The following is a 23793-nucleotide window of genomic DNA, read 5'->3' as shown; positions in this document are numbered from 1 at the left end:
ACCACCACTTATTGGAGACCGGTTTCATGCGCCTCCTGCTTGTTCTCGTCATCATCGACCACCACATATTGGAGACCGGTTTCATGTGCCTCCTGACCATCTCATCACCAATGTCCTTGAGCGTCGGGCTGCGAGCGATAAAGAGCAGCGATGGGTAAAATCATGCTGTGCTGTGGTTAGTGTCAGCGCTGGTGTGGAGATCCCAACATCACTGGATTGCGTCTTGTGAGCTCAAGAGCGTTGACGCGTTGCAGATGTCACTGGGTCTGGCGTCTCGCCAAGTGATTTCTACCACAGGGGCTGGTGCTTCGACAAAATTCCGCTACGCGAATGCCGTCACAGCGTACCAAACCATCCCTGTCATCTTGCCCAAAAAAGAAAAAAGAAAAAAAGAAAGAGTTGTGTCATGGCGGGCCGCCAAATACACTCGAGTTTCACTATTCACCAAGCTCTTTTGTACTGCTTTCAGGACAGCTTGTCATGGACGTTCGCGCGCAAGAAATGGATGCGAAAAGCACTACTCTTCCTCAGACAACCCTGGATCGAATCCGCCAGAGACAAAGCACCTTCTTTCTCCACATCGCGACGCCAGCGAACCCTTTTGAGAACGGCAAAGTCAGGCGTCGACGTTTGCGACTCCACACCAATGTGCAAAGTAATATCTGACGCTTCTGTGATTAACAAAGCTATTGCATTGATTGCAGTCTCATGAACGCCTCTTGACTCTGATACGTAGGAGTGGTCGAGCTTCGAAGTTGTTCAAGGCTTGTCATTTCACGGAAATTCGCATCCATACCAACTCTCACAGTCGTCGGCAATGACTTGAGTCCGCGTGACAGCTCTCCAGTCCTGGGAATCTTGATTTTGGCGACGGTTCCGAAGCACGATCTTTCTTCACCTTCAAGCTTGTATTCAGCGACTGGTCAGGAAATGAGGATTATAACCAACATGACTCGCATACTTCTCGACCGCGCTGCTTGACAACTGAGTGGGATATCGGTGTACACATATGCTCATCTGTTATCATCTGCGAGTGCTTCGCAAGCAATACACACTCAGCTGGAGACCTCAACCCAGCGCTCCGCATCATTCGCTGTCCAGTATGGCTTCACGCTTGTTTTCCACAACTTGAATTTTCAGCAGACATTGAATAGCATCGGCCTTCAACTGCTGAAGGTCTAGACGCCATCAACAATCGTGGCTCATTAGGCTGAAGGCAGAAGAATTCTGCAACAATGGTGCCATCCTCGACAGCTCAAATACGATACGCCAATGATGTTCGACACCTTCGCTCCACAGTTCTGCCGTTCTTACTTGTGGCCTTTAGTATAAATCACGTCGTGATGCATCCCTCATGCCGTATTCTTCAACCGCTTTTGTTTTGCGCTTTCGTCACCAGTCTCCCATTCGGACAACAATCTAGTCGGAAACAGAGTGCAAGATAAGGCCACCCCTCGAACATCACAAAGCAACTTCACACCAACATCTGTGTATGGTTTCTATGATTTCTACAGCTCGGCTGAGTGTCATCAGCGGAGAAACGAGCTACCCAACTAATAACTCACGATTCCGCTTTCGCTGGCTCTTCCTCGCCGTGTCGTATGCCTTTACCGTTAAGCTCAAAGTCGTCGTTGCTTACAAACTCTATTCTCCGTGAATTTCAAACCTCTCCAGCGTCGCTACTACGAGACTCATACCAGGTCTGAGCCAGATGGTTTACAGCAATGCCGACCCTCTGTTTCTTGTCAATCATCAACAAGAACACCATACATGCAAAGTCTCAGAGTCAAGAGCCAGCGTCAACATCGAGATTCGACCGCAGCTACTGTCAGGGATTTCAGCAGAAAACTGAGCGATTTCACCCATTGTTTGCAAGTATTGCCAAGAATATCGAAAACGTCGGAACTTGAGAGACCAGACCTTTACGTTCGGATCAACGTCGAGTACCCAAGGATAGGCCACTATCACTTCAAGCAGAGCAGAGTGAATCATGCTTGCATCTGCTCTGCTCTATGCGCCTCTTCAGTGGATGGATGAAGCTCCGCCTGTAGCCTTTCTTGTTTGCTAGAGTTGCCGTCAAACTTTTCATCGAAGCTGAGCACACTTCTGTGCTTTCCTACTTTTGGCAAATCGGACCAGACCAATCGCGGATCGCTGAGTACAAGGTGGAAAAGAACCAACGTGGTTGTCGCAATATGGCTGTCAGCCACAATCAAACTACTGTTGCGGCTAAGACTGGCGGCTTTGATCACAAATCCGTGGACAAGTGTCTCTGATCTAGCGGAAGTTCTATGAAGCAAATAGGGTGTGACTGCTCTTGGTATAGTAGTGTTGAGCTATCACCAAGCGAATTTGAATCTTGATTGTAGCTCTCTTTGTTTTTCGCTGCCAGCACATACTCGTGTTTTCCAGCTCTGTTGGTTCCAGAATTGCTTGTGTCAGGCATTGCGGTGAGCGGCTATCGTTCATCGCTGCCTTGTTCTGGAGCTTGTTCTTTCACTCCCAGACGGAACCCTGCATGTGCAATTTTCGAGTTGATGTCGCAGGAGCCTGGACTGTTTGTTCCGCTTTCTGAGTCGACGTGAATGTTTTCACATGTCACTTCTTTGTGTTTGCTTTCACTTGCTACACAAGCGGCAAACATCAACCAACAGCTCAATTCTCCGTCTCTCTTCCACACAGCTCAATCCTCCGTCTCTCTTCAACACAGCTCTTACTTCTTTTGCACTTACACACTACTTCGATTATCTTGACCACCAGCTTCTCTTGTTTGTAACCCTGCCTTGGCCTGCGCCCTATCCGATCTGACGCTCTTCGACTATAGGAAGCCACTCTGCGTATCCAGGACCTTTTACGATCTCACCAAAAGTCTCAAATCGAAAATTAAGTAATACATAAGCCGTTTCCCTCTCTTTCTCCATCTGACCATATCTCAGTCACAAGCACGCGCCCCATCATGTCAACGGCCACTCAGCCTGACAAGGTCAGGCTCGACAAGTACAAATGGCCCTCTGGTTGGGACCCCACCGGCTATCCCGTCAAATGCGCCCACTCGACTCAAAACTACACCGGCACAGGCTCTTTCAAGAACTCTCGTACTGGCAGCACAACCAACTGTATGTTTCTCAAAGCCAACGCCGAAGGCGTTGTCAGAGGCTATACCCGCGATCGACAGTACTTCTACATTGCCGTTGCTCCCGAGTGGTCTTCCCGCGATACAAGCAAAGGCGATCTTGGATGGGTTCCGGCCGGATGGCTCTTCATTGGTCTCCTACGCAAACACGGCGACACACGCATTACTCGCGAAGGTGTGGAGCTGGCCAGACTCAACAACACCATCAAGTTCAACCTCAATGTGAGCGGCCTTGACGCTCTGACCGCTGTGCTCACCCTCACCTTTGGAGGCGCGTACCATTGCATGGATATCCTCACTTTCATCCCTGACGACAATTGGAACACTCTCCGTGACCTTGGACCCAAGAAGCTTGCTACATTGATCACTGCGGGTATCAAGAAGGCTGCTCCGGATTACTACAAGCTCCTCAATGGTCATGCAGACTGGGTTCTTCGGGACGTCCAGAAGGCTGGTAGACAATTCACACAGTCCGACAACACGCGCTCGCTTATCTATTCCATCGGGTACTACTTCCGCGACAAAGCTGCCGGCCAATACATCGGCTACACAGGTGATGGCCTTGAGCGTGAAGAAGGACACGACAGAGATATCGAAGTCAGCAACGCCTGGCACTACCAATACGCTCGCGGTTACAAGGAAAAGACTCACCGCGTAATTTGTGACCTTGGTGATAAGGCACAGGCAGCAAAGATTGGCCCTTGGGCTGAACAGGCCCTTATCCTCATCAACAAGTCTCAAGCTTATTTTTGCAAATACCCCAACGTCGGTAGTATCGGTCTTGATGCTTTGACCGCCGAGGAGACACAGACTGATGAGAATGATGCCGACGACGACGAGATCAAGGCTGAGGCCGTTGATAGGCGTATTCAAGCTCGTCTTCTGATCGAAGTAGGTTTGAATCGAGTTTATGTTGACTTCTTGACTGGGGTTCTTTACTAACGTCACGCCAGATCTTCAACAAGGCTTGCGCCAAGGTCCCTACTTTCAGACCTAACACCTACAAAGAGAAGGTCGTCGGTCTCAACCACGAGTCTCCTGTCGCAAAATTCGGTGTCTTCAGGAAGTTCCCATACACTCGTATCGTCGACCCCACCGGCATGACCATTTATCGTAGTCACTATCATCCAGCTCGCAAAAACAACAACCAGCCCTTCCAGAACCTGCTGATCGAGGGAGTCAAGTCCGAGGGCGATGACAACTTTGTCCTGTACTTCGCTAGAGGAGGACCATTGCCTCCTGTGGGTGCACGCACTGCTATTGTGATTGAGATTAAGCCCAACAACAAGCGCCACGAGATCCCCTACGCCCGTCTCCCACCTGTCAGCTCCGTTCGCGGCTATACTGAGTGCAATAGCGTTGGCATCCGTGTTGAATGGCAAGAGAATGGCAAGACAATGTCTATGCCAGTACAAAGTCAGTTCTCATACAAATTAGTTGAGGATGCAAACGGCAATGCGATTCGAGGTGTGCAGGTCAATTTGGTGAAGATGCAAGGTCTTCTTCGCCATCTTCGGCAGACAAAGCTCGCCGCTGCCCCAGCTTGGTTCAAAAACTATGGCGTCGCTCGAATCTTCGACGTGACTTATAACCACCTCAGACAAGAGATCAACATGAAGGAAATCTTCAACCAGAACCGCCCCGTCACACTTACCAAGAACGATATCGTCTTGACCAACGACGAGATCAGACAAGCCTTCTTCGACATTGGTGTTCCTCATGACCGCATCGACGTTTCTTGGGAGGTGCTCAACCAGAAGGGTCATGGCCTGAAGAGGAAGACATGTGATCGTTGTTACACCATGAACCTCATTCGTCTTCTGGGTAACTCTCTCCCTGCTGAGTGCGATCACAGTTCTGGTAAACCTTGCACGGCATGCCAGGGTATGGGGCTCTTGTGTACTTTCACTGACACTGATGATCTGAGAGCTAACGCGGCCCTCATTGAGGCCTCATCCTACATCGCTGTTGACCGCAGAATGGGTCGCAACTTCAGATTCATTGAGCAAATCCCTGATTCCCACGTCAAGGAGGGCAAGTGAGTAGAGACTACATGCTCCTACTCCTTTGTACAATTGTGGCAACACATCTTCGGCCTTCAAACAGATGAGTCTTTACGTCTTCGCACAATATGTGCCACACATTTCCTTTGTTTACCTTGGCTTTGCTTGCAGAAGAGAATGGTTTTGAGATGAAGAAAGGAATATATTTATGCAGTGCCTGACACAATCAATTTCCTTCATCTCCAATTTCCATCTAAACCAGTAACCTCGAATGAATTGTACTGATGTTTATGGTTCCTTACCTTTGTTTCTTCCAACGACAACCATTCTTCATTGACATAGACATGGCGACTTTCCCAGAACAATTCACATAGATGATATAACTATCCCCTCTATGGCAGCAGCTCCAGCCGTGAGCAACTGTGAAAATATGCTCAGTAGAAATGTTCCTGCATGCGAAACCGATCCAACTTGGTCACTCCATCGCGGAGGGATACTAGCACATGTCTCTTCGAAAGCTTATCATTGCGCCGAAAATCAACAAGGCAGAGACTCCCTGTCTCAAGCACTGCCCTCTGCTTCTGCCATGTATCATTCATGTTTCGTGCCGAAGAATGCTCCACGTCATAAATGTAGGGCCGTTGAAGGAAGGCCACCATGGCTGTTGGTGGTGCAATCATCTTCCCTTGATACATCCTGGCTCAGATAGAAAGTGTTCAAGATCAGGGATTTGAGAGACAACATGTAAACATAAAAATAGTCTAAATCTAGGTAAAAATGTCCAGCACCTGTACCTTATTCTTCAGACCTTCTCCTCGAAATTGACGTCTTCAGTCTTGCTATAAGGGACTTCATCCGCACCTAGTACAGGCTTGTATTTAGCGTACTTGACGGTGGCTAGGACCGAGGGACTATCTTTGAAGATAGTATCCAGCTCCTCAAGCGATCGGCCTTTGGTTTCAGGATCTGGTCGAATTAGCACATATAACAGAAAAAATGTAGAACCATGGACTTACAAAGGAAGTAAACTGAGATGGGAATGCAAGATCCGATGCAGGCATATACGATATAGTATTTATAGCCGATATTGTTGATTGCGACTGGCGTAATCATTGCAACTGCGAAATTCCAGAGCCAGTGGTTAGCCGTAGAGATTGAGGCCATGGCCACGCGAAGACGCGTGGGGCTAACTTCTGTACAATACAAAAAGTTGGCGCCGAGGAAACCGATGGGTGTGAAGAAGCAGAAAAGGTAGACGAAGAATGCGGCGGCGATAGATGCACCATAGTTGTCGTGGAACGAAGTTGCAACAGCCAAAGCGACCATGCACATAGCCATGCCAGCTCCAGAGACTATGAAACAGACGCGACGACCGAAGCGATCGATGCAGAAGAAGGCAACAAAGCAGGACAAGAACTTCCAGGTCAGAGTACCGGCAGACAAAAGCTTGGAGTTGTAAGCATCCATACCAAGACCCTGTTGGAAGATGACAGATGCATAGACAGAGATGAGGTTGGTTCCGGACATCTGTTGGAAGAACTGAAGCAAGATACAGAGACCGAAACGGTAGGCGAGCTTGTCCTCGCCCATACTGAACAGGTCCTTGAAAGAGGCAGCCTTGTTCGAGGAATCCTCGAGAGAAAGCTCAATACCGACACATTCAGCTTCAATCTCGGGAGCGTCAATTGGGAGACCCTTGAGAGCAGACAAGTTCTCACGAGCTTCCTGACCGCGGTTGTTGGCGAGGAGCCAGCGGGGTGACTCAGGGAAGAACCAGATTGAGAACAGAACAATGAGCGAGAAGAACAGGGCGATGGCAATCGGAGGACGCCAGGTGACAGATCCAGTCTTGAGGGTGAAGAAGCCAAAGTCGATCCATGATTCGAGAGTGTAACCAAGCGAGATGAACATGCCGTCAAGGACAACGTGCTTACCACGATTCTTGGCGGATGAGCATTCTGATTGCCAGACGGGCACGGTGGCCGAAAGTTGACCAACACCAAGACCAATGATGATACGGCCAACGATGAGTTGAGCGAGTTCAAAAGCGGAGCACTCAATGGCTTCACCAATGAGAGTACAAAGAGCACCGATGAAGATGACCCAACGTCTTCCGAGAAGGGTACCGGTGTAACTACAGCTCAATGCTCCAACCAGCGCACCAAGTGTGAAGGTTGCGACAACGAGACCTTGAAGAGTAGCGTGGTGGGACTTAGTCTCACCCTTGAAGTCGACAGTGTCGATTTGAGGGAATTGGTGTCTCCAGTTCTCCTCGGACAGCAGTGGGCCGAGACCAGACTGGTTGTAACCGAACAGAATGAAAGAAGGAGCGACGACCAGTGCGATCTGAGCGATAGACAGGGCCTTGCCCGTCATACCAAGGAAGCCGACCATTTTGGTCGGGTTGGTGATCTGTAGGCGACGACTTGTGCACTCTTATGCTCCGAAAGAGCCAAGAAGAAATAAGAATGGGCGTCGAACTTTTTCAAAAGGCCAAGAACGGTCAAGCCTTCGGTGAAGGTATGGCGTGAGATGTGTGCTGTAGTCGGACAGTAGTTCAAACTGCAGAGGGCAGATCGCTCTGGCTTTATACTCTGCCAATTTTGATTCTTGTTTTGCACCTTTCTCCTGGTGCGCCCTCAACTCCACATACTCCATAAATTTGCAGTGGGTCCATTGGGGCATGGGGATACGATACATGGTCAGCACATGTTTCGGCCGGCTACGGCACCAAAGCCAAGCCGGTGAGGCCTTCAATCTTTAGTTCTTCTCGAACAGCCGATGTGGTGGGCAACGTTGTCAAGCTTGGTCAACTCCGAGGTCAACAAGCATGTCTTCCGGCCCTTTCACGGTCTTTCTCGTGGTTCCCGCATACACCTCATATGGATCAGGTCCAGACGAGCAGCCGCTGCAACTAATCCTCCTTACCATAGGTTGGGGCAAACTGGGGATGTCTGGAGCTGCATCGATATCCCCACGGAGCACGTTCTCGAGGTGTTGTTTTGGGTTCCGAGCACGAAAAAGATGCGGAGCGTCGACGACAAGATGCGGAGCATGGATGAGAAAATATGTGGAGCGGATATTGTTGGTAGTCACAAAACGAATCTGAAGTGATGTCTGTGTCAAGCCGGTCGGTAGGAATCCCGAAAAGGTTTGGGAAGCGCTCCGACTCGTGGCCGGCAAGCATGGGGAAAAAAACAATGATAGCCGGCTCAGGTACCAACAAATTTTCCTCATATCTCTTTGATAGGTAATTGCTCCGCGGCGGGAGGCACGCCTGATTTAGTGTATTTATGCCTATGCCTGTGCCCAGCTCGTGCACAATTTCAAACTCGCGAGTTGCCCTGACCCTGCACATGGGGATGATATTCAGACTGGGTCGCCAAAGCAGATCGTCTGAAACCCATGTGTTAGTACGATGATCCCGGCGGTTATTCGCAGCAAAACCGGGAGTAAACCTCAACCATGTTCAATCCATCTTTTCGTCCTTGGCGGTCCGCTGCTTAATGCAGGAGCAGGAAGGCCCAGACGGAAGTTGGCCGAGATCGCCTGCGGCTCGTCCGCATCAGAGAATTGATTGAGAACGGCATCAGGAGACGAAGGAGAACAGCCTAAAAAGTCATGTTGGATAATAGAAGCCTGTTCGAGCACCTAAGAACAGCAGAGTGACGCAGTCGCGCTCATTTTTCGTAGAAGGAACGCCTTGGCCTGTCTCATCGATCTTGGTGAAATCTTTTGGCTACTTGGTAATTCGATGATCTGCTCGCTGATCTTCTAAAATTTTCTTCGTTCAGACTTCAGCTGCTTACCCAATGCCAGAAAGGACAGGACGCCTTCTGTCTTTCCAATCTCAACCAATTTTATTGCATTAGCTGAACAAAACAGAAAGTCAAATGAAAGAGCCGCTACTCACACGGACCGTTTGCACACCTTCGCTTCGGCATTATCGGTAGTAGCGATAAGGATTTCAAGGGACTGATCGGGTATATATTGTTATGTGATTCTAATACCAAGCTGTAGACGCACCGAGATCGCTCTGTTATCTGGAGCTGATGAACTCTTCTGCTGACGCACATCCACCAGCGAACCCGGCGAACCCAGCGAGGCCTTGCAGAGTTCGCGTATTCACTGTAGTCTGCAGAGGGACCGAACTTCGGTGCGAACAGACCACATCGGCAATCTGACATGTTTCTGCCTGCCGACCTCACCGCATCGGCGCATTCATATTATGATCGTTGGTATTTCTATTATTACGTCCACTTTCATCTGCTTGTCCGTCGCGTCGACAACATAAGGAAGTTCGACGGCACCTAGCACTTCTTGTTCTTCAATAATCAAGCGAACTTTGCATTCGCATCCTAAGGAGTACCTCACAACCATGCATCGTGTTGCCATCTGCCACGCTTCACGTTGTCAACAATAGCATCGTCTGGGTTCATTGATGCCAACATGTCACATAAGCGAGCTTCGGAAGCATCCCACAGGGTCATCCTCGCGACATCATTTTCTTTAGATCATCGACGACGTTGCCTGGCGTACCATCATATTGTGCTTAGTGTGACTGGTCCGCGTATGTGTCTTCTCGAATGATGATTAAAGGTGTACTCTGAGGCTTCTGCAGTACATTCTGAGGCAGCTACAGACTCAAAACCACACACACAGAAAGCTAGCTTCGAAGCACCTGGCCGAGCACGTTTTCGATGTGCAAATTCGATGTATCCAAACTTCAAAAGTCTCTCGGGCGTACTTTGTCATTTCATACGGAGACTGCGATCCTCAAACTGAATCTAAGACGAGCTCTCAAAAGCTTGCATAGCATAGATCTCAGCAAGACCAACATGCGAAATGCGTGTTGGTTAAATGTTTGGTCTACACGATTTGTGACTGGCGATGGCGGTTCGAGCATCGTCACGGGTTTCAGTGCTCGAGGATTTAATTGGCAAGAGTCCTCTTCTTTGGTAAGAATACAACAGAGACATACAGGCCTCGAAGTCAAGTACGGCGTCGAGGAAGCGTCCGCTTGCTGATCGCGCCAGACTTTGGACGAGAGTCCCCAACGACACTGCCTTGTACTTCCAGCCAGAACCAATCATTCAGAAAGCATACAACGATGCACGCGCTATCGTTACTCTTTATGGCAATCCGAATCTTGCTGCGGCATACGTGTGGGCGATCAAGGTAAGAACAGTCAAGCTCTGAAGACCAATGTTGAGCATCCTTGGCAGAAGGATTCCCCATACCATACCGCATTGGGTACACTTCGCGCCCTTTGATATATGATTCGCCAGGATACATCGGACAGCATAGCAAAGAACATAGCCTCACGCGCGAAATGCTCTTGATCAGGAAACCGATATGCTGTCGATAGAGGTTGACGTCCGCGAGGCTGACGGCTTTGACGACGCATCGTAGGGCAAGGCTTGATTGATGATGGTATAAGAAGGGCAGAATGCTCTCTCAATTTCTCTGGCATCAAAACCAAGAAGCAATCTCCTCAAGTGTTTGACTACACAATACTCTATTCACGATGCATAGTTACAGCAGCCTTCTCGTCACTTTGCTCGCGACTACAGCAGCCGCACTGCCTGCTTCACAGAACAACTGGAATGCCTCTCTCGCCAACTCAAGTTACGGTCCGATTCCTGGAGAATCAAGAACCTATGTCGACTACAACAAGACCGCCGCTCCATTCCCAGGAAACATCACAGGCGCCATATTGCCAACCGAGAGCGGACCAGCAGGTCCAGACGATCTTCTTTTCCAGAACTTGCTCAGTGCAGAATGGGCAATCTTCGACTTTTACCAACAAGGTGTTGAGGCTTTTGATAGTTCTTCTTTCACCAAGCTTGGCAAGCCTAACATAACGTATGATCGTATCATGCAAATCCGTGACAACGAAGCAGGTCATCTGCGTATCTTCCAGGACAGCATTAGTGCCACCAGTGTCAAGCCAGGTGCTTGTACCTACGACTTTGACTTCAATGGCGATGCGAGTAAATGGCTAGGTCTACAAGTCAGCTTCGAAGTGATCAGCATGGCCTTCCTCACTGGTCTTGTTCGTGAAGCCACAACCGCAGACACAGCGAGTACTCTCGTTGCCATTGGCGAAGTAGAGTCACGACACAACACATGGGCTCTCACCGATGTCTGGAACATGAACCCCTTCTCTGGACCTTCTGACACTGTCTTCCCCTACGCAAACGAGATCCTCGACCTTACACGCCGATACATCGTGCGTGGCAGCTGTCCTGCCGCCAACCCTACGTATCCCTCGCCCAGACAGAACTTGCCCGCAACCACTGCTAATGTCAAGAAAGCAGAGGGGCTTGTCAAGTTTGAGTTCACAGACCCTTACAACCAGCCTGACTGGTATTCTGAGCAGAGAGATAGACAATACTACGCCGTCTACTACCACGGCGTTCACAACATCACCAAGCCGTTCGATACCAAGAGCAACACGTCTGCCTACCCAGCTGAATTTGATGCCGGGGAGGGACTTATAGTTGCGGTCATCGCAAATGAAGTCGGTGCTCCAACTCTGGACAATGTTGTTGCTGGTCCGGCATTAATCATCGAACAGCCTGCTCTCTTTGCTCTCGAACAGCAATGAAAGGGAATGATAGATGGGCTCATTGAACGTGGTGGTATGTCATCATGTTAGAGGTGAAGTGTGTACATTGATTGGTTCCTCCAGAGTTGCTGTACGCATTCTCTATCTCATCTGTAGAACAAACGGCATGCTTTACTTCAGGCACAATGTTTTTAGACACTCTATCTTTGCTAGACACTCGAGGATGCAATTATTTAACCCAGTCAGCCAATCCAATCATCAAAAGAGTTGACAACGGACCGACTCTTGTACATAAATACTTTGAAAACCAAAAAAAACAAAAAGACAAAGAAAGATGCAAAACGTACAGCAGCAGGGATTCCCACGTGGTCACCCACCGTAGTACTAATCTGCCGTTCAACTGCTTATGTATGGCAGAGCGGACGGGATGCCCAGTTTTCAGCTGACTGTGGCCGTACGTGCTAAGCAATGTGTTATTTCCGTATATAATCCTCAGGAACGCTGGAATGACAGTTCAACGATTGCTGGCCTCGAGCCGACCCGATCCGTTGTTGCCTGAGAGGTATTGAAGTTGTGTTCAGGAGTCGAAACATTCTTGTGCTTTGCCCCATAATCTCGACCTATTCTGACACTATCAACACTGACGCGCATCACAAACTTGATAAGCTTCGTGGAAAACCCCTCAAGAGAGTGTGGTGCATTGGCCGAAGTCTAAACTTGGCCCATCTTCGGAAACTTTGTGATCTGAAGAACAGTTGTACGATTTATGGTTTACCTAACACCTTCCTGCCGTTGCTTGATGAGAAGTTGAACAAAGAGAATAGAGCCAGGCTGCATTCTAGTCGAAATGCAAATATGGAGCCTCTCGGTAAGCTGCTAGTTAGCAAGAGATGACTACTGAGGCACAGATTTGGCAAGCAGACAAGACTTGCTTTCAGTTCCGAAAGCATGGCAAAAAGAGTAAAAAAGAATTCAGTTGATAGCGCCACCGGGGAGTGTAAAACTAAAGGAACATGGCAAAAGACGAATAACTCCTAGAAAAAAAAAGGGAAGCTTGGCAATGACCCATTTCCTTGTACGAAAGTTGCTGAAGTAGAAAGGACGAGACGGTAATGAGCCTCTCCCACCTTGGTGTATTGTCCGCTTTCAAGCTCGCAATCCTTCATGCTCTTTCTCCTTCAATGTACCCTGTGCAATCCAATTAGGTAGACTTGTAGCAGACGGCAGATGCGGACCGAAGCACTGTGAAGCCAGAAACAACGATTGATCTCTTCAGCCAGTGCAACAAGTCAAGGATAGAGAGCGACCAGGCGATTTTTTTTCTGGATTTGGAAAGTCTGTGATGCAAAGACAAGCGCAATCAAGAAAGAACAAGCTGTCGTCGTGCGATGGCGAAAGCGGACCGGGTATCTAGTTTCGAGGCGAGAGGTTTAACAGCAGCCACCGGCGCTGCCGCTCTGGACGGTGCTACCTTGACCAACCTGGACGGTAGGCTTGTTGTTGACAGTGGTGTTGCCCATGCGCTCCTTGATCTGGCGAGCCATGGTCAAGAAGGCCTGCTCGACGTTGGATGCGTTCTTGGCCGAAGTCTCGAGGAAGGGAATGCCGAGGCTGTCAGCGAATTCCTGTTTGAAGGTATCAGTATACGTAAGATTTTTTGACATGTCGGCAGAAGATGCGCACCTTTGCAACGTTGTACTCGACGACCTTCTTGTCGGTCATATCGCTCTTGTTACCGACGAGGAGCTTGTTGACGCCCTCGGTAGCGTAGCGGTCGATCTCCTGCAGCCACTGCTTGACGTTGTTGAATGAATCCATGTCGGTGACATCGTAGACAACGCAGATACCGTGGGCGCCGCGGTAGTAGGATGATGTGATGGTACGGAAGCGCTCCTGGCCAGCGGTGTCCCACTAGATGAAGAAGTATCAGCAACAGCTTTCTCCAAGCAACCAAGTATAAGCTGAACTCACGATCTGAAGCTTCACTGTCTTGCCATCAAGCTCGATGGTTCTGATTTTCTGTCGGAATATGTTAGTCTGAAGCTGGTCGAGACAGATTGCGCGGTAGGCATCCAACGTACGAAGTCAACACCGATGGTGGAAATGTAGCTCTCGGTGTAAGTGTCGTCTGCGAATCGAAGCAACAGACAAGACTTTCCGACACCGGAATCACCGATCAGGAGGAGCTTGAAGAGATAGTCGTATCTGCAGGAGATTTGTATGAGCGACACGTCTTAAGGGGTTCGTTATCGGGAGGGCGGCGACGACGTTGGCGCTGCGACAAGGTGTTGGGAGACTGGGGCAAATTGTACTCTGCAGCAAAAGATCAGTATGTCGTTCACACATGGACAGCGGTAGCATAGAAGAGCGGCGACGACATACTACTCGGGGTTCATGATGGGCGAGTCTTGTTGGACGTAAGGTGTGGCTTGTTATGACGTGCGGAGAAAGCGGAATATGTCAAGGCAGATGCTGGAGCGTTGGTTGCTCGGATGGATGTGCGTGAAGTTGAAGCAGGAAGAGTCCCGAGAATTAGGACAGAGTTGAAGTTCCAAAGTCGACAGGACGACGACGTGTGTGTTGGCTGTGTGAGAGTGAACCAGGGCCCGTCTCATCCCCCACACGCGCTTGGCGAAGAATACGCAGGTCATTCATTAAACGGCCACCATGTGGCGTCTTCTCCGACACGCTCCCTTTGACCTTTGGTCATTTTACATCAAACTCTTATCACCACCCTCCTTCACATGCAACTTTGAACTTTCTCGTGAGGTTTGAATAGAAACACTTCGACCCGCTGCTGCCTGGTCGCTTCTCTGATCGCACGCTATGCATTTCCATCCCAAAACCATCCATCTACACTGCTCACATGACTGTCTCTCACTCGCTGCAATTTATCGCCATGCTGGAGGGGGTGGGCCTCCATAGTTGCTCTGTCCTGCGTAACCTCCATGCGATGCTTGGTGCTGGCCCAACTGCTCATGCGCTCCACCATACTGATTGTACTGATGCTGCGTAAGCTGTTCTTGAGGTGGCCCACCATAAGATTGTTGCCCGTAACCAGCTCCGCCATGAGGTCCACCATGTGGTCCACCGTGAGGTCCGCCATGAGGTGGTCCTGGTGGTGGCCCACCATGGCCGGGTTGGCCGCCGGACTGCTGCCCGTAGCTGTTACTCTGACCAGGTTGGTAGGCACTGTACTGCGAGTTGTGTTGAGGTTGGCCGTGATTTGGTGCACCACCGTATTGATTGTGCTGGTGCTGGCTATATTGATCATATTGGTAACCTGAAGAAGCATGTGAAGGCTGACCGCCATACTGGCTTGGTGGTGGTCCGCTGTTGTGCGACGACTGATATTGCCCATGTTGTTGTCCAGGAGCGCTATGGTTGGGAGTGCCGTACGAGCCAGTGGCTTGTCCGCTTGGGCCGCCGTACGAGCCAGCAGACTGACCGTATGGAGCTGGAGAAGAGTGATGAGAAGCTGAAGGATTATACGACGAAGGAGGAGCCTGTCCAGAATATGTGCCTCCTTGATTTGAACCGCCAGACGAATAACCGTAGCCCTGCTGGTGATTTTGCTGTGAATGATTAGCGAAGCTAAGACTCGCATCTAGAGTATTGAACGAACCGAGGATCCGTGGCCACCTAACAATCCACCAAGAGCACCCATGGCACCACCGTGGCTGCTTCCACCAGCATTGCTATGGCTACCGCTTGACTGCTGACCACCCAGAAAGCCTCCGAGGCCACCCATAGCACTGTTTTGACCACTGCCGCTGTTTTGCTGTTGTCCGTGTGGTTTGTTTCCTCCTCCTAGGAAGTTTCCAGCGAGTTTACCAACCAATCCTGCGGCACCACCACTGTTGTGACTTTGGTTCTGACCTTGACCTGAGTTCGAGTGTGAATTTCCGCCGAGGAACTGTGCAGCCAGCCCGCCGAGACCAGATGAGTGCTGCTGTTGCTGGGGCTTGTTCGAGTTCAATAGCATGTTCATGGCCATGCCCTACGGTCCAGTCAGCCTTGTGTATTGAGTGAGACATGTTACAGAACATACTCCAAGTCCACGCTCGCCTTCTTGTCCGTCTACGCCACGTGTCGTTTGTCCTTGAGCATCATGAGGGACAGGGAAAGGGTTCTGGTGCTGTGCTGGGGTGTTTCCTGGAGAGGGCACAGTAGGGGCTGCTTCGGTAGGCACTTCCCATGTCGACACTCCGGTACTGATCTGGACGAAGTAATATTTTCGAGAGCTGGTTTTGCGTCAGTCGCTTGTTGTGCTGCTGAGCATGCGTGCCGCGCTCACTTTCCATCCCATTGGGCAATCCAGCCGATGGGAAGATTAGGTGGTGCCTTGTCTGGACCAGCCTCGGGTTCTGTATCGGGCATTGTGAGTCTTTCGTGTCACAAGATTCGAATGAAGCAAACGTTCGAATCCAGATTCCTTGAAATAAGTTGAGTGAGGAAGAGCGCGACAGTTGCAGCCACAAAAATCACTCGAGACGATCACGCATTGGGCGGGCTGTGCTGTGACGTACAGCCTAACCCCGTACTTGGGAGATGATACCAAGCGCATGGGGTTTATCCACGCAGCCACTTACTTGTAGTACCCAGTCTACTGACAGTGCTCAGGTGATGTGCCTAGACTGGTATGCTATGTTCCAATCACGAGAAAGTCCGCGTTGTCAGTGAGATAGACTCGAGCAAAAGCAGACTGTACGCTCTACATATTTCTTCCCAGATCACAACGGCCAACTAGAGTACTTGGAGACACGAAGGATTCCTTGTGCTGCCATACACTGTATTGTCTGGGAAGGCTCTTGATGCGTCTCGTAACGATTCCTCGTTGTCTGGTGCCCGACTCGTCCTTCAGACAGTCTTCATGCTTTCTGAGATTGCCCAATCAAACCCTGGCCATCCGTCGGACTACTTGTCCAGATTGAGGAGGCAGAACCCCTGATCTCTATGGTGTGCCGCGTCAGGTATTGGTCGACGTGTTTCTCTTGTCTTATAACATGTTTCAAATGATCAAGGTAGTTTGGAAAGGAGAAAACATGTCAGAAAAAAAGTAAACGGTAAAGTCGCTGTATTAAAGACACAAGCATTTCAACATGAGTGTGGTCCTCTTTTCTATCGGACCTGAAAGGATCCCCAAACCACAATGGTCTTCATAAACGCAATGATACGAAAAGTCGGCCGCTAGCCAAAAGCGTCTTTGTGCGCTTAGTACTCAGCCTCAACACCCTCCTCACCCTCGACAGAGTCGGCAGCAACCTCCTCGTAATCGCGCTCCAGGGCAGCAAGGTCCTCGCGGGCCTCGGAGAACTCGCCTTCCTCCATACCCTCGCCGACGTACCAGTGGACGAAGGCACGCTTCGAGTACATGAGGTCGAACTTGTGCGAGAGAGCCGACCAGGCCTCGGCAATAGCGGTGGTGTTGGAAAGCATGCAGCTAGATAGAAAGTCAGTGTCATGTGCTTGGAACTAATTCAGAATTCAACTTACACAGCGCGGTTGACCTTGGCGAGGTCGCCGTTGGGCACGTTCTGAGGAGGCTGGTAGCAGATACCGATCTTGAAACCAGTTGGGCACCAGTCGACAAACTGGATAGTGCGCTTGGTCTTGAGGGTAGCGACAGCGCTGTGGACGTCCTTGGGGACGACATCACCACGGTAGAGCAGGCAGGTGGCCATGTACTTGCCGTTGCGGGGGTCACACTTGACCATCTGGTTGTTGGGCTCGAAGCAGGACATGGTGATCTCCTGGACAGAGTTGGCCTCGTGGGCAGACTTGGCGGCCGAGACAACGGGGGCGTAGGCGACCAGAGGGAAGTGGATACGGGGGTAGGGGACCAAGTTGGTCTGGAACTCGTTCAAGTCAACGTTGAGGGAACCGTCGAAGCGGAGCGAGGCGGTGATGGAAGAGACGACTAGCAGATTAGTTAGTAATGTTTTCGGTCATTGTGACAGCCTGGAAACGCGTACCCTGAGCGATCAGTCTGTTCAGGTTCTCGTAGTTGGGTCTCTCGATGCCAAGGTTGCGGCGGCAGATGTCGTAGATGGCCTCGTTGTCGACCATGAAGGAGCAGTCGGAGTGCTCAAGAGTGGTGTGGGTGGTGAGGATAGAGTTGTAGGGCTCGACAACCGAGGTGGCGACCTGAGGAGCAGGGTAGACACAGAACTCGAGCTTGCTCTTCTTGCCGTAGTCGACGGAGAGACGCTCCATAAGGAGAGCACCGAAACCAGAACCGGTACCACCACCGAACGAGTGGAAGACGAGGAAGCCCTGGAGACCAGAGCAGTTGTCTGCAACTCTTCGGACCTTGTCGAGAACCTGGTCGATCAATTCCTTGCCGACGGTGTAGTGACCACGGGCGTAGTTGTTTGAGGCATCCTCCTTGCCAGTGATCATCTGCTCAGGGTGGAACAAGCTGCGGTAGGCGCCAGTGCGGACCTCGTCGACGACATTGGGCTCGAGATCGCAGTAGATGGTACGGGGAACGTATTTGCCGTTGCCTTGAATCGATTGTTAGCTTGTGTGTCGCGGCGAAAGAAGGTGTCCGAGCGGGCGTACCAGTCTCGGAGAAGAAGGTGGAGAAGCCCTGGTCGTCGTTGCCGGCCTTGCGCTCCTCAGTGAGGTAACCGTCAGGCTGTGTTGTTGTTAGCAAGAATGCGCGCGGCGATGGAGCTTGAGAGCGGAGCTTACCTGGATACCGTGCTCGAGACAGTAGAGCTAGGCAGACAAATGTCAGTTGGAACCCCCTTTTTGCGACGGCGCAGGCGCCAATGGCCATGTATCAGATCAATGGCAGTGTAAGCTTACCTCCCAGCACGAGTTGGCAATCTGGCAACCAGCCTGGCCGACTGGAATCATTCAAGTCAGCATCGAGAGCAGTGAGGTGAATGGAACAGGCCAAGGGGCGGTCAGGCGCGAGAGAGCTCAAGAGCTCCAGGGAGTATCAACGTACCGTTCAAGCTGATGACTTCACGCATTGTGGATGACCTGGAACCGGACGAGAGATAGGACAGAAAGAGAATCGAAAACAAGGGCGAAGCTGGGTGGTCGGCGTGGTCGTCGAGAAACGGCTGCTGGTGAAAGAGGAGGTGAAGAAGCGGAACGTGCCTTCTGTTTGTTTATACAAGCCTTGGCGCGCCTTCCTCACCCGTCCACCATCCAAGGGTCCCCGACCAACCCCAGCCAATAATCATCACATCAATACAAGAAGTCATATCTTGCTAGATGCTGTCTTCTTGGGACCTGCTGCTGGCTTGTGTATCTGGACGCATGCGCCCATCAAGACATCTAATCAAATCCATTCACCTACCCCCGACCCATCGATGATGCTCCTCCTGCCTATACTGTTTTACGTATGCTTCCTGGCCGTGCCTGCCATAGCTAATGTAGAAAAAACCATTTTCACCGCGCCCAACACTATCAATTTTGGAGATGCTCGGCCAAACTTGATGGACCTGCGTCTTGATATTCTTTCATCAAAGAAACTCTCTATCCGGACTGTTCTTCCTGTAATATTTCCCACCGAGACACAATCACGTGGAGTATCTTCTTGGTACACTCTCGACGGCCTGCGTCCAGGTCAGCGCTACGAGGTTCGGATCTGTTGGGCGGCGACGGTATCGTCAAACAGTCTGGCACACTAGCAATACAGCTTTGTTAACACATTCCACAGCATCCCACTGATTTCTTCTTGGACACTTTCGAAGTTCCCACCGTCTTCGATAACCCAGCTCTACTTCAGGACCTAGGCACTTACGCGGAAGAACGTCAGAACATTCTGGCTGAAAACGAGTTTGAGGACTTTGGCGAACTGACGACTACTTCCAATCGATCTGTTCTGTTCCTTCGCGTTCAGTCAGCAGCCAATTTCTATACTACCGACCAGGCTTTGATGCAGCATCCTCCCCCTGTCTACGTCGATATCAGTATGCTCCTAGCCTCAAGTCACATTTCCATTCTGTCACTAATTCCGATCCAGTCCTTGATCCATATCTTCTAAACATCTTCCCTCAGTCATTACTTCCTACAGCTGCATACATCCTTGTACTAGCTGTTGGTAGCTGGTTTCTATCTGGATTTGTCTGGTCGAAGTTGCAGGTCTTTGTTCAAGAAAAACAACACGCGGATTGATCAATTCAGGACTCAAGCTCATCACCACCACTGACCACACACCTTCGATGATGCAGTCAGTAATGCAGCAGCCTCCACGCTCTTTTCGTGGACTACCAATCGAACTCGTCCTTGAGGTTTTCAGCTATCTCGCTCCGGATGCCTTCATCTCGTTTGCGTTCGCCAACTATCATCTGCTCGTCAGACACTCCTTAGCACCACTGCTATCACAGTGTACCATGACCCGTCTCATCCGCCAAGCAGCAGTCCTTTCTAGAAACCGTTCAGCTGGCCCAACATCTATTCCTTCAGAGGTCTACCTGCATTTTCTCAGGAACCTTGAGCCTGTTGATGCCCTGAACTATGTCATGGCCAACTATTTGCAATTAGCTCGACAAGGAATTGCACCTCCACTGTCCCAAGATACGCTACGACGTCTGGGTCGCGCGGTCAGACGTGGACCAGGGTCAGACTTCAATACTTGAGCAGATACCGACGACCAGATTCTCAAGGCTTCGGCTTTGAATTAGCTGACACATTGCCTGCTTGTCACACTTTTGTTTGAGCCTCTTAGTTATGAGAGTGGATTCTTATGGTTAGCAGAGGATACAGCATTTATCGAATCACGTCCGTTCACGCTTGTTGCGACATGGCATGCAAAAAAGTAGGCATACAGAACGAGTGTACTAGCGAGACTTGGGTCACTTGAGCTAGGATATCTATCAAATGAATTGTTCTATCATGTCCCATCGCTCTCCAGAATTGACCTCCGATGATATGTCATCTGCCATTGTGCAGGAAAATTATCTAGGGGTCGACGTCAACCCTAGGTGTTTTGTCAGAAGCACAGCAATTTCGCAAAGTATTTTTATAAGCAGAGCTCCAATATGTTTCAGGGGCACTGATGTGTCAGCGGCCATGCAATTTGCGTAAATAGCCCTGGGGTTCACTCCGGGTGCAGTCGATCCGAACGACCATCGCGCTCCAGAACAAGGGTCCGATGCGACGTCATAACGGTTTTTGAGCCAAATGGAATGATCATGTAGCTCGAAGGTTTCCTCAATCGACGACGTCTCTTAAGCATCCTATATATTCTACTTCTTACATTCCAATCTGTGCTGATCTGCCTCTGATAACTACTGCAACACCTCATATCTCATCGAAAGGAGCAACCACACAACAGCTAGCTACTACTTCACAACCATCACACGGTCAACATGACTAGCAAGCTCATTCCCCCGAACCCCGACGAGGTCATGGTCATTCGCAATGTAACTCCAGACGTCGTCACACTCTCGCTGCCCTTTGCGCGCTTCGGCCAGATCAACATTGGTGGTCGCGGAACTCTCGGTTTGTTCTTCCTCGAACCCGCTACAAGCCGCTATACCTAACACCTGACAGTCCGCCTGCAGAACGGCAGCGTAGCAGTCTTCTCTCCCGTAGCTCTCACGAATGATGTTCAAAGCCAGATCAACAAGATGGGCGCGGTAAAATACATTTGTGCCAACGACGCCGAGCACCACATCTTCATGGACGACTGGCACAAGGCCTTCCCAGACGCCAAACTTATCGGTCCGGATGCATTGAAAGAGAAGCGCGAAAGTCAGAAGAAGCCATTGCCTTGGACACACTTGTTCCGCCCAAAGGACAACACCAGCTGGAACATTGATGAAGAGTTCGACCGCGAGTTTGACGCCGAGTATGTCCACGCCCACGCCAACAAGGAGCTCGTATTCAACCACAAGCCTTCAAAAACTCTTATTCAAGCCGATTTGCTCTTCAACTTGCCGGCTGTAGAGCAGTACTCGCGTACTGATGTCAATCCTACTGCCGGTATCCTCACAAAGTTGTTCTGCAAGATCAACACTACGGCTGGTTCGGCAATCTGGCAGAAGAGATTTGTCTGGTACGCACTAAGTGCATCGGACAGACCTGCTTTCAACCAGAGCATGGCTAGAATTGATAAGTGGGACTTTGAGCGCATTATTCCTTGCCATGGTGAGGTGATTGAGAAGGAGGGCAAGGGCATCTTCAGAAAGGTATTTGGATGGCACCTGGAGGCTGCTAAGAAGTCGAATTAGAGGGTCTGAATCGCTTCTTACACTGGTTCTGATGAAATCGATGGAGTATCTTGGGCACAACATTGGTATTTTCTGTAACAATTTTTTTGGTAGAGAAGAGGATTTAATTTCATGAAAATGCTAAGCTAATATCAAAAACTTAAAGCAAACGCCATGCCCGGATGATACGTAAAACAACAGCAACTTTTTTTGTCCTCGCTCAATGCATATTATATGGAAAGCAGGTTCGCCAAGATGAAAGCAACGCTAAGGTTCATGAGTCTCGTCAATGCGGTGAACGTCTCAAAAGCATCAACAAGAGAAGGAAAAGAAATACAAGGAGCAACTAGGCTCTCAAAGTCTGAACCAGTTCTTCTCCACAGCGCGCAGGAGCTCATCTTCACTGACACAGATCCACGAGCTCTCGGTCTTACCGTAGACACCCGTGGATCCATAGGGTCCTTTGGCAGAAGGTTCCCAAGTCATGGGCCAAGCACCGCCACTCGATACCTCGGCAAAGGAAAAATCGCCATGGACGACGCGCTCAGCAGGGTCGAAGATGCAGTCGGCAAAGAAGAGCTCAATGTCAAGTTCCTTGCGCTTACGCTTCTGGTTCTGCATCAGCGTACGTGCCGAAGCGAGGACATCGCGCAGACGGTGTGACTTCAGTGCTTGCTGAGCACGGAGGGAATCCTTGACTGTGTCGGCAGAGCCATCACGGTCGCAGAGTTCGAGGGCGCGGACCTGGCATTCGCCCTCCCAGACCACTTCTTCATGAGAGAAGAGGCAGGCACACATGCTGGGGATGGAGATGGAGAGGTCTTTGAGACGGGGGCAGGAGGCCAGAGATTCGCAGACATGTGTGTCTGGAGAGAGGTAGCCAGGGTGTGGATGGAAGAAGCCATCGTCGGAGCGAGGCGAGTGCTCAAGAACACGGAGAGTGTTTGCTGAGGAGTTGACAATCGCCATGACTCCAGCAATTGTGACGGTAGAGAGATTGGTAAGGTGGAACTCTTCGAGGTTGTTCGCGCTGCGTGCGATGTTGAACATGTCCTCGTCGTCAATAGGCATCAGAAGCGTGTTGCCAAAGATCTTCAAACGCTTCAGCTGCGAGAAGTTGACACGAGGATCTGCGAGAGGGTGGGTATTCTCGACTTCTGCCCACTCCTTCTCTTGAGCACTGCCCAGACATGTGGCACGCAGCTCCAGAGATGTGAGAGGGACGTCATCCTCAGAAGAAATGCCCAGCAGATGAATCCAGTCTTGTGCAGTTCCGTGTCGCAGCAGTGTCCAAGGCACGCTGACGGAGGTGAGATGACGGCAGCTTCTCAAAACATCGAATATCATGCGGTCTGTCTCGACGGTATTAAACCCATCAAAGAACATGCGGCGGACCTCACCCGCCACATCTGGGAACTGAGAAAAGAACTTAACAGCGCTCTTGAGAAAGCCAAAGGGATCACGATACACTGCGCTGCCTCTGGGCTTACTCATAAACTCGTAAGCTCCGTAGGATGAACGTCGAGTTGGGATCTCTGCCCATCTTTCAGAACCTTGCCATCTTCTGATTGATACAGTTCTGATGGTGTTTCGAATCGCCCAGTCATGCCATCTTGCGCAAACGCCACGGAGATTGGATGCTCCATCCCAGCGTTGTGCTTCGGGCTGGACAGGACCTCTGATGTATCTGGTCAATGGCGTTCGTGAGATAGGTAGAGGAGCTTGGGTAAGACCAAATGTGTATTTGACGCCATTTTCGGCATTCATCTGAGCAGCATAGTCGAGGATGGACGAGAGTATCTCGTCTGGGAAGTCGTTGATGTGCATCTTGGTTGTGTAGCAGTGCAGTATTGAAAATATCAAAGCAAGTTTAGTACTTCTTTGCAAAAAGGGAAGGTCAGATGGTGGTGA

At 50.3% G+C, this 23793-nt stretch overlaps 10 protein-coding genes across 10 annotated transcripts; 5 read left to right on the top strand and 5 right to left on the bottom strand.

The window, feature by feature from the left end:
- Positions 1–2956: 2956 nt before the first annotated feature.
- Positions 2957–5175, top strand: M437DRAFT_86543 (uncharacterized protein; the record flags this gene model as incomplete). The annotated part of the gene is made up of 2 exons (XM_041028482.1): positions 2957–4024; positions 4087–5175. 2 exons carry the CDS (start codon positions 2957–2959, stop codon positions 5173–5175), a joined length of 2157 nt encoding a protein of 718 aa, XP_040877856.1.
- Positions 5176–5938: 763 nt separating this feature from the next.
- On the bottom strand, positions 5939–7530 carry M437DRAFT_67995 (putative sugar transporter; the record flags this gene model as incomplete). Its single annotated transcript, XM_041025032.1, has 2 exons — positions 5939–6102; positions 6153–7530. 2 exons carry the CDS (start codon positions 7528–7530, stop codon positions 5939–5941), a joined length of 1542 nt encoding a protein of 513 aa, XP_040877855.1.
- Positions 7531–10663: 3133 nt separating this feature from the next.
- M437DRAFT_67994 (uncharacterized protein) lies at positions 10664–11746 on the top strand (the record flags this gene model as incomplete). The annotated part of the gene is made up of 1 exon (XM_041025031.1): positions 10664–11746. One exon carries the CDS (start codon positions 10664–10666, stop codon positions 11744–11746), a length of 1083 nt encoding a protein of 360 aa, XP_040877854.1.
- A 1391-nt stretch (positions 11747–13137) lies between these two features.
- M437DRAFT_86540 (small GTP-binding protein) lies at positions 13138–14103 on the bottom strand (the record flags this gene model as incomplete). The annotated part of the gene is made up of 5 exons (XM_041028481.1): positions 13138–13332; positions 13391–13618; positions 13679–13726; positions 13789–13912; positions 14093–14103. 5 exons carry the CDS (start codon positions 14101–14103, stop codon positions 13138–13140), a joined length of 606 nt encoding a protein of 201 aa, XP_040877853.1.
- A 495-nt stretch (positions 14104–14598) lies between these two features.
- Positions 14599–16087, bottom strand: M437DRAFT_53780 (uncharacterized protein; the record flags this gene model as incomplete). Its single annotated transcript, XM_041022587.1, has 4 exons — positions 14599–15282; positions 15333–15707; positions 15759–15951; positions 16005–16087. The coding sequence occupies 4 exons, from the start codon at positions 16085–16087 to the stop codon at positions 14599–14601; spliced, it is 1335 nt and encodes a 444-aa protein (XP_040877852.1).
- Positions 16088–16921: 834 nt separating this feature from the next.
- M437DRAFT_67991 (alpha tubulin) lies at positions 16922–18690 on the bottom strand (the record flags this gene model as incomplete). The annotated part of the gene is made up of 7 exons (XM_041025030.1): positions 16922–17150; positions 17204–17627; positions 17683–18213; positions 18272–18347; positions 18404–18430; positions 18521–18561; positions 18666–18690. The coding sequence occupies 7 exons, from the start codon at positions 18688–18690 to the stop codon at positions 16922–16924; spliced, it is 1353 nt and encodes a 450-aa protein (XP_040877851.1).
- Positions 18691–19038: 348 nt separating this feature from the next.
- On the top strand, positions 19039–19843 carry M437DRAFT_53451 (uncharacterized protein; the record flags this gene model as incomplete). Its single annotated transcript, XM_041022527.1, has 3 exons — positions 19039–19329; positions 19386–19638; positions 19692–19843. The coding sequence occupies 3 exons, from the start codon at positions 19039–19041 to the stop codon at positions 19841–19843; spliced, it is 696 nt and encodes a 231-aa protein (XP_040877850.1).
- Positions 19844–19890: 47 nt separating this feature from the next.
- M437DRAFT_77185 (uncharacterized protein) lies at positions 19891–20307 on the top strand (the record flags this gene model as incomplete). The annotated part of the gene is made up of 1 exon (XM_041026755.1): positions 19891–20307. The coding sequence occupies one exon, from the start codon at positions 19891–19893 to the stop codon at positions 20305–20307; it is 417 nt and encodes a 138-aa protein (XP_040877849.1).
- A 732-nt stretch (positions 20308–21039) lies between these two features.
- M437DRAFT_86536 (uncharacterized protein) lies at positions 21040–21903 on the top strand (the record flags this gene model as incomplete). Its single annotated transcript, XM_041028480.1, has 2 exons — positions 21040–21172; positions 21224–21903. 2 exons carry the CDS (start codon positions 21040–21042, stop codon positions 21901–21903), a joined length of 813 nt encoding a protein of 270 aa, XP_040877848.1.
- A 333-nt stretch (positions 21904–22236) lies between these two features.
- On the bottom strand, positions 22237–23709 carry M437DRAFT_53765 (uncharacterized protein; the record flags this gene model as incomplete). Its single annotated transcript, XM_041022586.1, has 1 exon — positions 22237–23709. One exon carries the CDS (start codon positions 23707–23709, stop codon positions 22237–22239), a length of 1473 nt encoding a protein of 490 aa, XP_040877847.1.
- Between the last annotated feature and the right edge of the window lie 84 nt (positions 23710–23793).

This window comes from Aureobasidium melanogenum, assembly GCF_000721775.1.
Source record: "Aureobasidium melanogenum CBS 110374 unplaced genomic scaffold scaffold_18, whole genome shotgun sequence".
Classification (NCBI taxonomy): domain Eukaryota; kingdom Fungi; phylum Ascomycota; class Dothideomycetes; order Dothideales; family Saccotheciaceae; genus Aureobasidium; species Aureobasidium melanogenum.
This window is presented reverse-complemented; position numbering and strand designations above follow the sequence as displayed.